Consider the following 13,499-nt stretch of genomic DNA (forward strand, 5'->3'; position numbering starts at 1 on the left):
TGCTGAACCAAATGCTCCCTCTTGCTGAGAAAATCCTTCCCAACTCTCAGTGTAGCTTCAGACTATCAAGAGGCACCAGGGACATGATTTTTGCTGCCTGGCAAATCCAGGAAAAATGCCCTGAACAACAGCAGGAACTGTATATAGCATTGGTAAATCTGACCAAAGCCTTCAACTGTTAACCATGAAGTTCTATGGAAGATTTTATTGAAGTCTGGCTGCCCAGGGAAATTTATCACCATCCTAAGACTCCTTCATGACCAGATGACTTCATCTTATGCAGTGGTTCTGCTACGGAGCCTTTTGCCATTCAAACTGGCATCGAACAAGTCTGTGTAATCACACCAGCCCTGTTTTCCATCTTTTTTGCAGTCATCAAGATGACCATCCATGACCATCTGCCATGTGGCACTGGCATCAAGTACAGGATGAATGGGAAACTTTTCAGTCTCTCCTGCATCCATTCCAAAACAAAAAGTAACTTCAGCAGGCTGACGACTGTGCTGTCATTACACACATGGAGGAAGACCAACAAATGGCCCATAACTGCTTCTCTCAAGCGTGTGTTCTCTTCTAGGTTGGCGGATCTCCTCCAGCGGGCTTTAAACTAGGCTCGTCGGGGGGAGGGGAAGACGAGGGCGGGGGAAGCCGTGGACCACCAAACCATGTGGCACCCACAAGGACAATCCAGCCTGAAGAAGGAGAATATCGGGAACCTGCAATCCATGGGGCGGCCAGCAGTACACCACAAGTAAGCAATAAGGGGCCCTTTGGGCATCAGAGCCGGGGGGCAACAAAGGCGCCAGTCAGGGCTCAAGTGCCTATACACTAATGCTAGGAGCATGGGGAGCAAGCAGGATGAACTAGCACTCCTGCTTGCAGAAAACACCTATGACTTAGTAGGGCTAACAGAAACCTGGTGGGATTCTTCCCATGACTGGGCGGTACACATTGAGGGTTATAAACTGTACAGAAAGGATAGAGTGGGAAAGAGGGGGGGAGGGGTGGCGCTCTATGTCAACGAGCGATATACATCGACCCTTATCAAAACAGAAACGGAGGAGGAGAAAGTAGAACAATTGTGGGTTAGGTTACATGGAGGTCAAGGAGAAAGGGATTTGGTGGTAGGGGTCTGCTACAGACCCCCACACCAAGGGGAAGAACTAGATTTGGGGCTCCTGAGGCAGCTCTCGGAGACCATAAAAACTAGGGAGGCGGTAGTCATGGGGGACCTAAATTACCCAGACATCTGCTGGGAGACGCAGACAGCAAAGTCCCACCGTTCACACAGGTTCCTATCCTGTGTACAGGACCCTCCATCTGACACAGGAGGTACATGGTCCCACTAGGGGGAATGCCTTACTGGACCTGGTATTGGCAACGGGGGATGACATGGTAGGAGACCTACAGATGGGTGGTCACCTGGGGGACAGTGATCACCTAATAATAGAATTCACCATAAGACGTCAAGTGGGTAAGGTAACTAGTAGGGTGAAAGTGCTAGATTTTAGGAAAGCTGATTTCAATGAACTCAGGCGATTAGTCAAGGACGCACTGCAGAGTAAGAGTTTTAAAGAGATGGGAGCCCAGGAAGGGTGGCTGTGCCTTAAGGAAATGATCCTTTGGGCACAGAGGGAGACGATCCCGATATGGGGAAAAAGGGGGAAATGAGCCAAGAGGCTTCCTTGGCTGACCAGAGAAATCTAGAGCAGCCTACGGGCCAAAAGAGGGGCATATAAAAAGTGGAAACGGGGAAAGATCACTAAAGAGGAGTATACCTCCTCTGCTCACGCTTGTAGGGAGGCAGTTAGACACGCCAAAGCTACCATGGAGCTGAGGATGGCATCTCAAGTTAAGGATAACAAAAAATTGTTTTTTAGATATATAGGGAGTAAAAGGAAGGCCCAGGGTGGAATAGGACCTCTACTAAATGAGCATAAGCAATTGGTGACGGACAGGGGGGACGAGGCTGAATTCCTCAATGAGTTCTTTGCCTCGGTGTTCCTAAGCGGGAGGCAAGACAAGACTCTCACTGGGATTGTAGAGAGGCAGCAGCAGGGTGCCAGACGACCAAGTGTAGACCCTGAGATGGTGCAGAGGCACTTGGAGGAACTGGATGCATTTTAGTCGGCAGGCCCGGATGAGCTCCATCCAAGGGTACTGAAGGCGCTGGCTGACATCATTGCACAGCCACTGGAGGGAATATTTGAACACTCATGGTGCACGGGCCAGGTCCCGGAGGACTGGAAAAGGGCCAATGTGGTCCCCATTTTCAAGAACGGGAGGAAGGAGGACCCAGGCAACTATAGGCCAGTCAGTCTCACCTCCACCCTAGGCAAAGTCTTTGAAAAAATTATCAAGGCTCACGTTTCCGAGAGCCCGACAGGAAAAATTATGCTGAAGGGAAACCAGCACGGGTTCATACCAGGTAAATCATGCCTGACTAATCTAGTCTCTCTTTATGACCAGGTTACAAAACGCCTGGACGCAGGAATAGGGGTTGATGTCGTCTACATAGACTTCAGGAAGGCCTTCGATACGGTATCCCACACCATACTGGTAAACAAGTTAAGAGGCTGTGACTTGGATGACTACACTGTCCGGTGGGTGGCGAATTGGCTAGAGGGTCGTACCCAGAGAGTCGTAGTGGATGGCTCGGTATCAAACTGGAAGGGTGTGGGCAGTGGGGTCCTGCAGGGCTCGGTCCTTGGACCAACACGCTTCAATGTCTTCATCAGCGACTTGGACGAAGGAGTGAAGTGTACTCTGTCCAAGTTTGCGGATGACACAAAACTGTGTGGGCAGAAAACAACAGAATGCAATTCAACAAGGAGAAATGCAAAGTGCTGCACCTAGGGAGGAAAAATGTCCAGCATATCTACTGCCTAGGAAATGACCTGCTTGGGGGCACAGAAGCGGAAAGGGATCTTGGAGTCCTAGTGGACTCCAAGATAAACATGAGTCGTCAATGTGACGAAGTCATCAGCAAAGCTAACGGCACTTTATCGTGCATCAGCAGATGCATGACGAACAGAACCAAGGAGGTGATACTTCCCCTCTATCGGGCACTGGTCAGACCGCAGTTGGAATACTGCGTGCAATTTTGGATGCTGCACTTCAAGAGGGATCTGGATAACCTGGAGAGGTTCCAGAGAAGGGCTACTCATATGGTTAAGGGCTTGCAGGCCAAGCCCTATGAGGAGAGACTAAGGCACCTGGACCTCTTCAGCCTCCACAAGAGAAGGTTGAGAGGCGACCTTGTGGCTGCCTATAAGTTCATCATGGGGGCACAGAAGGGAATTGGTGAGGCTTTACTCACCAATGCGCCCCTGGGGGTTACAAGAAATAATGGCCATAAGCTGGCAGACAGCAGATTTAGACTGGACATTAGGAAGAACTTCTTCACAGTTAGAGTGGCCAAAATCTGGAATGGGCTCCCAACGGAGGTGGTGCTCTCCCCTACCCTGGGGGTCTTCAAGAGGAGGTTAGATAGGCATCTAGTTGGGGTCATCTAAACCCAGCATTCTTTCCTGCCTATGCAGGGGGTCGAACTTGATGACCTATTGAGGTCTCTTCCGACCCCAACATCTATGAATCTATGAACCAGTGCCTGGGACTGACCCTTAACATTGGAAAAACAAAGGTGCTTCACCAGTCTGCTTCAGGCCAATCAACTCCCCTGGCAAAGCGCCTAATTGATGGACAGGAGCTGGAAAGTGTTGAACACGTTGCATACTTTGGCAGCCATCTTTCAAACATGACCAACATTGACAAGGAGATCCAATATACAATCCGATATTCTAGCTCTGCCTTCAGAAGACTGTATCGTCATGTGTTCAATGATCATGACATCAGGACTCAAACAAAGCTCTCGCTATATAAGGCTGTGGTAATCGAAACTCTTCCCTATGTCTGTGAAGCTTGAGTGACCTACAGGAACCACCTGAAAAGTGTACAATATCATCACCAGCACTACCTCTGGATGATCCTTAGCATAAAATGGGAGGATTGTCTCACAAATGCCAGTATCCTGATCGATGCAAACACCACCAGTACAGAAGCCTTAATTATTCAACATCAGCTGCAGTGGACAGGGCACTGTGTGCATATGTCTGATGTACATTTACCAAGCCAACTTCTATATTCCCCAACTCAGCCAAGGACAAAGGACATGTGGGGGCCAGAGGAAATGCATCAAGGACACCCTTAAGGAGAACACTGAGATGTGTGGCATTGACACCATAAATAAGGAGACATGTAGGAGTGCCCCCAACCTGCTGGTGTTGGCCAATGCAGGCAACTTACATGCAAACCCACAACCAAAGGGTGAACATGAGTTCTTTTTGCTCCCAATGTAACCTATGCCACTTACAGAAACCCACATAACTTGTTGATTTCATCTCAGGCTTTTTGAACATCTCTACTTAGCCGTAGTCTTATGATTGCTTGATAATACCAACTTTCACATCAAAAAAGCTTTTAGTATTCAGGTTTGATTTACAAAAGCTTGAAAACATTAATTCAGAAGGCAAGTAAAGCTTTTTCTTTTTAGTATTTCATGATTTTTGAATAGCCGAGATGACCAATAATTTAAAAAACATATATTCAAGGTGGCCCATGAAATTTTTGTTTCTATTAAAATGTAGTTTCCACTATAAATTAGTCTAAAACCCACAGATATCCAATCTATTATTTCCTTTTCAAGAAGTTAAAATGTGACCTGAAATTAAGAAATGACAATGTCAAATCAATATGCAGCACAAGATAAAAGCCACATGAGCATCCATGCTCTGAAGCAATTAAACTAAAGGCCTGTTAACTGGCAGGGATTTGAAAAAAAATCTAAATTAACCTGAGGATGTCTAGAAAAGGTTAATTATTCTCTCAAGCAACAAAGCAGCACCTTAAATTGTGTGACAGAATATACTGTAGCACTAGGGGAAAAAAAGTTGAGGGGAGAATGATATTTACTGCACAGTATTTATTTCTTATCATTTATATTTACACAGTTCTCCATTTACGCAGTTGACACTATGGCAAATTCAGGCCCTTTGCCCTTCTAGTGCTGCAACTGGCAGAACTTCATGCAGAAAAATTAACACTAATGTGTTCATATAACATGCTTACCATGAGGAGTATCTTTATCATGGTGCTAAAGTAACTAGACACAGGAGGGACAACGGCCTACCAACTGTTAGCCAGGCTTAGTGAGGGGCACTTGGAGGGGCTGGATGTGTTCAAATCAGCAGGCCTAGATGAACTTCATCCAAGGGTGCTGGAGGAATTGGCCAGTATCATAGCAGAGCTGCTGGCATGACTGTTTGAGCACTCATGGTGCTCTGGTCATGTCCCAGATGACTGGAATAGGGCCAATGTGGTTCCTATTTTCAAGAAGGGGAGGAGGGAGGAATCAGGGAACGATAAGCCAGTTAGTCTCACCTCTATCCTTAGGAAAACTGGAAAAAATCATTAAGATCACATTTGTGGGAACCCAGCAGGGGAAATAATGCTGAAAGGAAATCAGCTGGGATTCACTGCAGGTAGATCCTGTCTGACTAACCTTGTTTCTTTTTATGACCAGGTCACAAAATGCTTAAGACGCAGGAGTCGAGGTAGTTGTCATCTACTTAGACTTTAAGAAGGCCTTCGATACAGTATCTCATTCTGTTCTCATAAATAAACAGACAGGCTGTGATGTGTAGATGATTACACAGTCAGGTGGGTGGCAAATTGGCTTAGGGGTCACACCCAGACAGTGGTGGTGGACGGGTCGATATCAACCTGGAAAGATGTGGACAATGGAGTCCCGCAAGGCTCGGTCCTTGGACTGGTGCTATTCAATGTCTTCATCGGTGACTTGGACAAGGGCGTGTAGAGCACCCTGGCCAAGTTCACAGATGATACCAAATTATGGGGCAAGGTTAACACAGAGGGTAGAGAATGGATCCAGGCAGACCTGGACAGGTTGAAAAAATGGGCAGAACGAAATAGGATACAGTTCAACAAAGACAAGTGCAAAGTGCTGCACCTCCACAAAAAGAACCACCAACACACTTACAGGCCAGGGGTGGACCTTCTCAGCAGCATAGCAGCGGAAAGGGATCTTGGAGTCATAGTTGATTTCAAGATGAACATGAGTCGTCAATGTGATGAAGTGATCAACAAGGCTAACCACACTTTATCCTGCATTAGCAGATGCATGACAAACAGGTCCAGGGAGGTGATGCTTCCCCTCTATGTGGCACTGGTCAAGTCGCCACTGGAGTACTGTGTCCAGTTTTGGGCATCGCACTTCAAGAGGGATGAGGAGAATCTTGAGAGGGTTCAGAGGAGGGCCACTCATATGGTCAGGGGCCTGCAGGCAAGGCCCTACGAGGAGAGACTGAGGGACCGAGATCCCTTCAGCCTTCTCAAGAAAAGGCTGAGAGGTGATCTTGTGGCTGCCTATAAATTCATCAGGTGAGGGTAGCAGGGAATAGGAGATGCTCTATTTACTAGGGCATCCCCTGGAGTAACTAGGAACAGCGGCCACAAATTGATGGAGAGCAGATTTACATTGGACGTTAGAAAGACCTTCTTCACAGTAAGGGTTGCCAGAATCTGGAACGGGCTTCCAAGGAAGATTGTGCTCTCCCCTACCCTGGGAGTCTTCAAGAGGAGACTGGACAAACACATAGCTGGGGTTGTCTGACTCCAACGCTCTTTCCTGCCCAGGACAGGCGGTCGAACTCGGTCTCTTCCAACCCAAACATCTATGAATCTATGAACTTGTGCAAGATATGGAGCAAACAGGGCAGTGAACATCCTCAGACATACAAATCCTATCTCCATACTCTACCCTTTGTCCAGGTAAGTGGCCTACTAATTTTGAGAATGGTAACAATAGGGAACAAGAGTGTTGCAGTCCATACCCTTTTGGATGTGCTCATTTTCAGTACAACACTGATGCAGCTCAACACACAAGAACATAAGATTTGCCTGAATCTACTATGTTTGCTCACGGCAATACGCCACTGGAAAAATCCTGATTAATATGCAACGAAGAAGAGTTAAAAATACTGAATCACCTTAAAAAAGCAAGCCTTTGTTTTATGGGTTTATGAGAAAATGGAAACAGAACACAAAAAAACCTATTTAAATTAAAAATAACTGAAAATATTGTCACATGGTTACCCACATAATTTTACATAGTGTCGATCTGTCTTACCCAGTTTGCAAACACAGTCAATAACCAAACTGGAAACGCATCCTAAAATTGTTGTTGTTAAACAAAAGCTCAAAATAAATCTTAGTTTAACCTTCTTGAACTTGTTTGGACTTGGACTTGTTTTTTTCCAGGGGAAACAAAGAGTGCCTCTGTTTATATCTGTTTCTCTCTGCCTCATTCATGTCCTAGGCCAGTGGTTCTGGGGCCACACTTGCAGCTCTCAGTGTGTTATGTAGGACGTACCTGTACAACTTACTTCCTGTGCATCCATTTAAAAATGCTTTAACAGCATTTTCACATGGGCTGCAGCAGTGTGCTGATTTGGCTGCATGTGGCCCATGGGCCATGGGTTGATAACCACCGCCCTAGGCTGATGAGTCAGCAGAAATAACTCTGCAACTCTTCTCTGGATCTTAGACTCTGACATCCTGGTCACAGGCACCTTCTTCTATGAAGCCATGTATCCAGATTCCTCTAGGATCGAAAGCACGGAAACTAGTTATTACAATGCATCTTGATTGTTCTATGAAATTGAAACAAGTTTAGTGCTTGGCCACTATATACAGATTACTGATAATACTCCAATCATCCCCAACCTTTCGATACTAAACACGACATGCTAATAATTAGATTAAAAAGACAAAAACACCGTTTTAATAAAAACAACAAACTGAGTCATGGTTACCTTATAACCTGCAGAACTTGGTATAAGAAATCACTGGCCTGAGGTCAGGTTTTGATTTTTATGCAAAAACCAGTTAAGGGTGCAGAAAGGTTCTAGGCCTCAGCAAGTTCCCTGTGACAACCAGGAAGCAGAACCATCTCTTAAAGAAACACCGCATGCTTATCCTTCCACAGTTGACTGGCAGAGCTGACCAAACATGAAAAGTAAAGGGCATATCAACAGTACCATTTTTTTTAACCTGTTCCTTTTGGGGTCCTGCTAGTCTTCCAAAAACCTGGTAGTCCCTGAGCGTGAAGAGTCCCTGTCTTCAAGAACTGTGACTATGACCATTACGTGAGATATACAGAAGAGTCAGAAGCAAGATATCACTGGTACTGAAAGTAACGTCCTAATTTTAAAGTACACATATCATATAAATGAATTGCTGTTACAAATCACATTTTCAGCATATGGATACTGCATAATTCACAGGAAATTACAGCACCATCACAAGAACTATTCAAAATACATCATTTTCGTTAGGCATGGGAAGACCACAACATTTTCAGAAGCACATTTTACAGTTCTAGAAGATGAATGCTTATCTAAAGGCATCTGGAACCTGTGTGTTATCTATACTAAGCAAGGGGAAATCTGGCTTTTTCTTTTCTAGCCAAGGAAGATATATTGTATTACCCAAGCAAAGCCACACTGCTTCTGGTTTTTGTCTAAACCACTTTCATGTGACACTGGGTGCAAATTAAAATAAACAGAATATTTTGAAAGCCAGAATTCTATCCAATAATGATGCAAACTTTAGAATGAACCATTTTCTTGCGAGTGATCTGAAAATTCATAGTTTTTATACTCTGGAAGACATGTCCCCGTACAGTAAAATGAAACTAAGCAACTGGCCCCTGTAGGAGTCTTGTCTGAGATCAAGCATTATGCAATATACAAAGAATTAAATAGATGTCTCACCAAAATATCACTAATCCCACAACATCATGAGAGAACTAAAATGAAGCTGAGAAACTAAAATAAATGAACAAACAAAAGAAATATTCTGCTTTTTTGTGACATCTAGTCAGCTACAATTCCTCATTCACATGATGGATATTACATGCAATCAAAAGCCAGTATATTTGCATGTAACCAAAAGCCACATTATCTTAGTTTTTGGGGGCATTTGTCACTTGCATACCTGTTCCTTGACAGATGCTAGAATGGCAGAAGTCGTTTCCGTTTCCGAACCATCCCCATTCGATGCATTCAGCACAGGACTAAGAGAACTTGTCTTATCAGAAGACGAGGGCTGGTCTGGAACAGGCATAGCTTCTATAATTAAAAAAAGACAAAAATATTATTTAAATATAACAAAATTGCAAAAGTCAGAATCAACTTCATTTACAAATAACCACCCTAATCCCCCACAAAATATTTTTGTATCCAGCTGAACAAATCTGCTTCACTTAGATAATGTGAAATCCATTCATTTAGCTTTCTTTTTAAACTACAAAGATTATTTTAAGTCCCTTTTAAAAATAAAATCTAAAATTATTATCACTAAGCTCTACTTCAGAACATTCACCACATTGCATTTGGAGATAATTCAAATTATGAACAGCTGTGATTTTTGTATAGCATTCTGGGGGCTGCGTCCAATACAAAATTACAATATCACAAAAGTAATGAATCATGACATTATATTCAGGAAAGAAACTAACAAAAGATACATTAGAGAAATAAAAAGCTTGAGATGATTTCCTGAATTGTGTCCACATTTACTATACATCTATTTTAACTCCAGCTTTTTGCACCATTTCATCAAATCTAGCAGAGGGTTATGATGATGGTTTATCAGCAATTTTTTCTAAAACAGAAGTCACTTTGCTATATCTGAGTGGGAGAAGCAAAAACAACCAAGCGTTAAAGAGAAATGTTTAACTCTTTCTTATCCAATAAAGCTTGAAGGAAGATGGAAGAGAGATGCTGTCTTTTTGGAGGTCAAGCCATGACAAACAGGATGTGAAATGAGTTGTCCTCAAATGACTTTTGTAAATGCAGTAACTCACCATAGAAGTCAGTAGGGCTCTTGAGAAATTGCTCTTGCTACTGCCTCAATTTTTCTTGCTTTACTGCACTAGAATGCAATCCAACTGAACTTTTATTATTCTTTTATTTTACTATTCTTTTATTATTCTGTATATTCTTCTTCTATAGATCCTTGGATGTTTAGTTAACAATGGCCAAATCATCCAAGGACTCAAGATCAAAATAAAAACTAATGCATGGCAGATCTACCCAACACTCTCCAAATTTACAGACTACAATTTTAAACACAGCAGCTATGAAGGAATTTTAAGATTAAAAACAGCCAAACGAAACACAAAGTCCTATGACATCAAGTCATGAAAAGGAAGGCTCAAAAAATAATGGGGACTGCCCAAATTTTTTAAGCTTCTCACTGAATGATGCAGTTGGAGATGGTCCTGCTTTGAGCAGGGGGTGGGACTAGATGACCTCCTGAGGTCCTTCCAAACCTAATTTTCTGTGATGTTATGAATGCTCAGTGCCACAATGGCAAATCCTCATTCATCCCTGTCATGGTCTCCTTTCCAAAGTTTCCCAAAACACAGTAACACTGCCAAGGTGAGAAAGTACACAGGTCCCAGAAGGGGCATTAAGTAGTCCACCTTAAATAAATTTTGAAGCATCTCTTCACATGAGAAGTTGCTTCCTAACTCTCAGCAGGACTGCTTATAGCCTGAAGCACGATGGTTTATATAAGTGGTGATCAAAGTTTTGGCCCCACAGGCCAAATGACTGGTGTGGGGCCAGTCTATGCGGGCTGGACCAAGCTCTGTACCACCCCCATGCCAACCCCACCTGCTGGAATCAGGCCTTGCACTGCCCCTGCATTTCAGAATCAGGCCTGGGAGGTCCTGTGCCACTCCCACCTGGCTCTGCATGCCATGATCCAGCCTTAGGGCCCCTGTGCTGCCTGTTTGGCCCAATCTAGCATATAAGGCCACTGCCCATGGGGCTTCCTGCAGACCTGAGGCTGGGGGTTGGTATTCCTCATGGAAGTTGCCAAAAATAATGGCCCTGTTAACATTCTCATTCTTTTATTCTCAAAGACAACAAGCACAATTTCAAGTTATCACTTGCAAATTCAGATGCTTTATCTCCATCTCTGCCTGCTATGCACATATTGTACAAAACTTCCATTATCTTCTTCTAAATAAATGTTTAAAATGTTTTAATTCACATTCTGAGAAAAAAATACTGTTTTTATAATTCAGCAGGTTATGCATTTTGCAAAGTAGCTTTAGCAACAGGCAATCAGCTGTGATTAGCCGAAGTTCATTAAAAAGTATTGTCTCTCTAACAGCACACACAATATGCACAGGGGCATAGGTCATGGTTCTACCTGTAATTACACCTAATTTTTAGACTAAATTACTAGTCACATTTTTAATGGAAACCAAGGTCATTTTTTTTCTAATGCTGCAACTCGACTTGTGAAAAATACGGGACTGAAGGGCTCACCTGCAGACCCCTTGTCCTACCTGAATGATTATAGTCTACATGTAACTGCTATGTCTGGAGCACACAATTTCCTGCCCCTGTTTCCCCACTTCCTTCTACCTCTATCCTTTCCTCTTCAGCATTGTCTCTTTCTCTTTTTGTCTCTCTGCCTTGTTCCTTATCTCAGTCCTGCTTGAGCCACTGTGACCAAGTGAAAGCATACTGTTAACTACAACTAAATCTCTCATAGGCTGCTAAAAGTGGAGGAGGACTAGGGCCAGCTCACCCCAGAGGAAGTAGTAGAAGACAGAGCATCCAACAAGGTGGGGATAAGATCATGTGCGCCAAGATAACTATTCTAGAGGGGAGCAGGAATCATTTGAAGAAAAGCTTCTAAATTTGGGGAGAGTTGAGCACCAAATGGTACCCACCTCCCCAAAGGCACTGCACTAGGTGAAAAGTTGATCATTTTGTGGGAAAATGAAATACTTTGTTGAATGCAGATGATACAGTATACAGCAATACATTTCTTTGCAAGAATCATTGCATTCTCTTTGGCTTCCTTTTCCTTTCTTTCATCAGTGAAAGTTGGGTCATCCTCCTTCACCAGGCAAAGTTTTGGTAACAATGTTTTTTAGTTCACAGTAAGACACTTTATTTAAATACACATTTAAAGAAATAGCTTATTTTTACTTTTTAAAAATAGCATTTCTCTCTACCATCACTATCCCTTTCTCCTTATTTGGACTGCAAGTTGCTAGGGGCAGGAACAGTTTGTTCCTGTGTGTTTAAGCAGGTACTGAAAATACCTGCTTAAAATTCATTAAACAACTGCAGAAAGCAAGTGGATTAACCTACTTAAACTTGTGTTTTCCTCATACATGAGAATATGCACCACATTTGTACACCTTACTGACAGAGCAGAGAACAATAATGCTCCTTTCTCAGATACAACGCTAGAGCATTACAGTACAGACATCTCCAGAACAGGAAAACAAGACTAGAGTCTGCTGCACAATATGTCTGCATATGACTTCCTATACAGATGACTGTGTAGCAAAACCCCCAGTTTTTCTTTTTTTTTATATTTCTTTTAAAATGCATTCCCTCCCCTTTCCCTAACCATTTCTGACTTTTTCTCTCCCTCTCTATTCCCTATAGATAAGTATAAGTGAGCTCAGACTTAGGATAAGCTTTAAACGTTTTTATTTTGGTAGCAAGTTTTTGGTTTTGGACATCCACCATTTTATATTGTATTATTATTAGGTTTGTATTGATTTTTACTGTTGTATATTGTATTATTATCATTTTTGTATGGATTTTTATTGTTTCATATGGATATCATATGGTTTAAGCCTGTGTTTGTAAGTGAAGCAAAGTCATGTCGAGTTTCCATTTTTTTATGTCAAGCCTCCATCTTCTGTCCTCTGCCTGGGCATCCCATGTTGCAACTGTATGAGTCACATACCCCTCCCATGTAAATTGGTTCCCTGATGAATGAGTGGCGATTGGGAATGATTGAAATACAATGGTAGCAGGCCTCTACTGAATGGTCTGTAATGTCTGGGCCTCCACCTCACATTGATTCACCCAGGAACCACAGACCTCACCCAGGAACAGAGACAAGACCAGCATTTGAAAGACAAAGGACCCTGCAAAACCAGCAACTCTTACCATTACAGACACCTGAAACTGCACATCCCTGCATGAAGCACACATGCTCAGTACGCCAGGGGGTGACCCTTGTCTCGTCACTAGGGTCACACAAGGTCTGCCCCTGTAAAAAGGGGCAGTGAAGACACACCCAGTGGGAACGCCATTTCCATCTGGACCAGCACCATGCCACACCACCTATCCACCCAGAGGCCCTGCTGGCGACCCTTACCTGGACAACACCTACTGAAAAAGGACCCCTTTCCAACCTGACTAGGTAGATATTACCTGCACACATCCTCCTACAATTTGGACTCTCTCTCTCCTTCCTGGACTTCAGCCCTTGCACCAAGCCTCTTTAACCCCTGCTGCCAGTGTGTGTGTGCGTGCGTGTGTGTGCGCCCGCGCGCACGCACAAGGGAACCAATTTGGCATTGTGTCACC

At 43.6% G+C, this 13,499-nt stretch overlaps 1 protein-coding gene across 6 annotated transcripts in view; it reads right to left on the bottom strand.

Moving 5' to 3' along the window:
* Nucleotides 1-13,499, bottom strand: part of CTNND2 (catenin delta 2) — a 1,263,346-nt gene that overhangs the window by 1,028,285 nt on the left and 221,562 nt on the right. For all 6 annotated transcript variants that reach the window (XM_019483895.2, XM_059728600.1, XM_019483890.2 and 3 more), the window contains exon 2: nucleotides 9,076-9,209. In XM_019483895.2, coding sequence (XP_019339440.1) covers nucleotides 9,076-9,204 — 129 coding nt within the window. In that variant the 5' untranslated portion in view covers nucleotides 9,205-9,209. The remainder of the gene's footprint in view (nucleotides 1-9,075; nucleotides 9,210-13,499) is intronic.

Source organism: Alligator mississippiensis, chromosome 5 (genome assembly GCF_030867095.1).
Source record: "Alligator mississippiensis isolate rAllMis1 chromosome 5, rAllMis1, whole genome shotgun sequence".
Classification (NCBI taxonomy): Eukaryota; Metazoa; Chordata; order Crocodylia; family Alligatoridae; genus Alligator; species Alligator mississippiensis.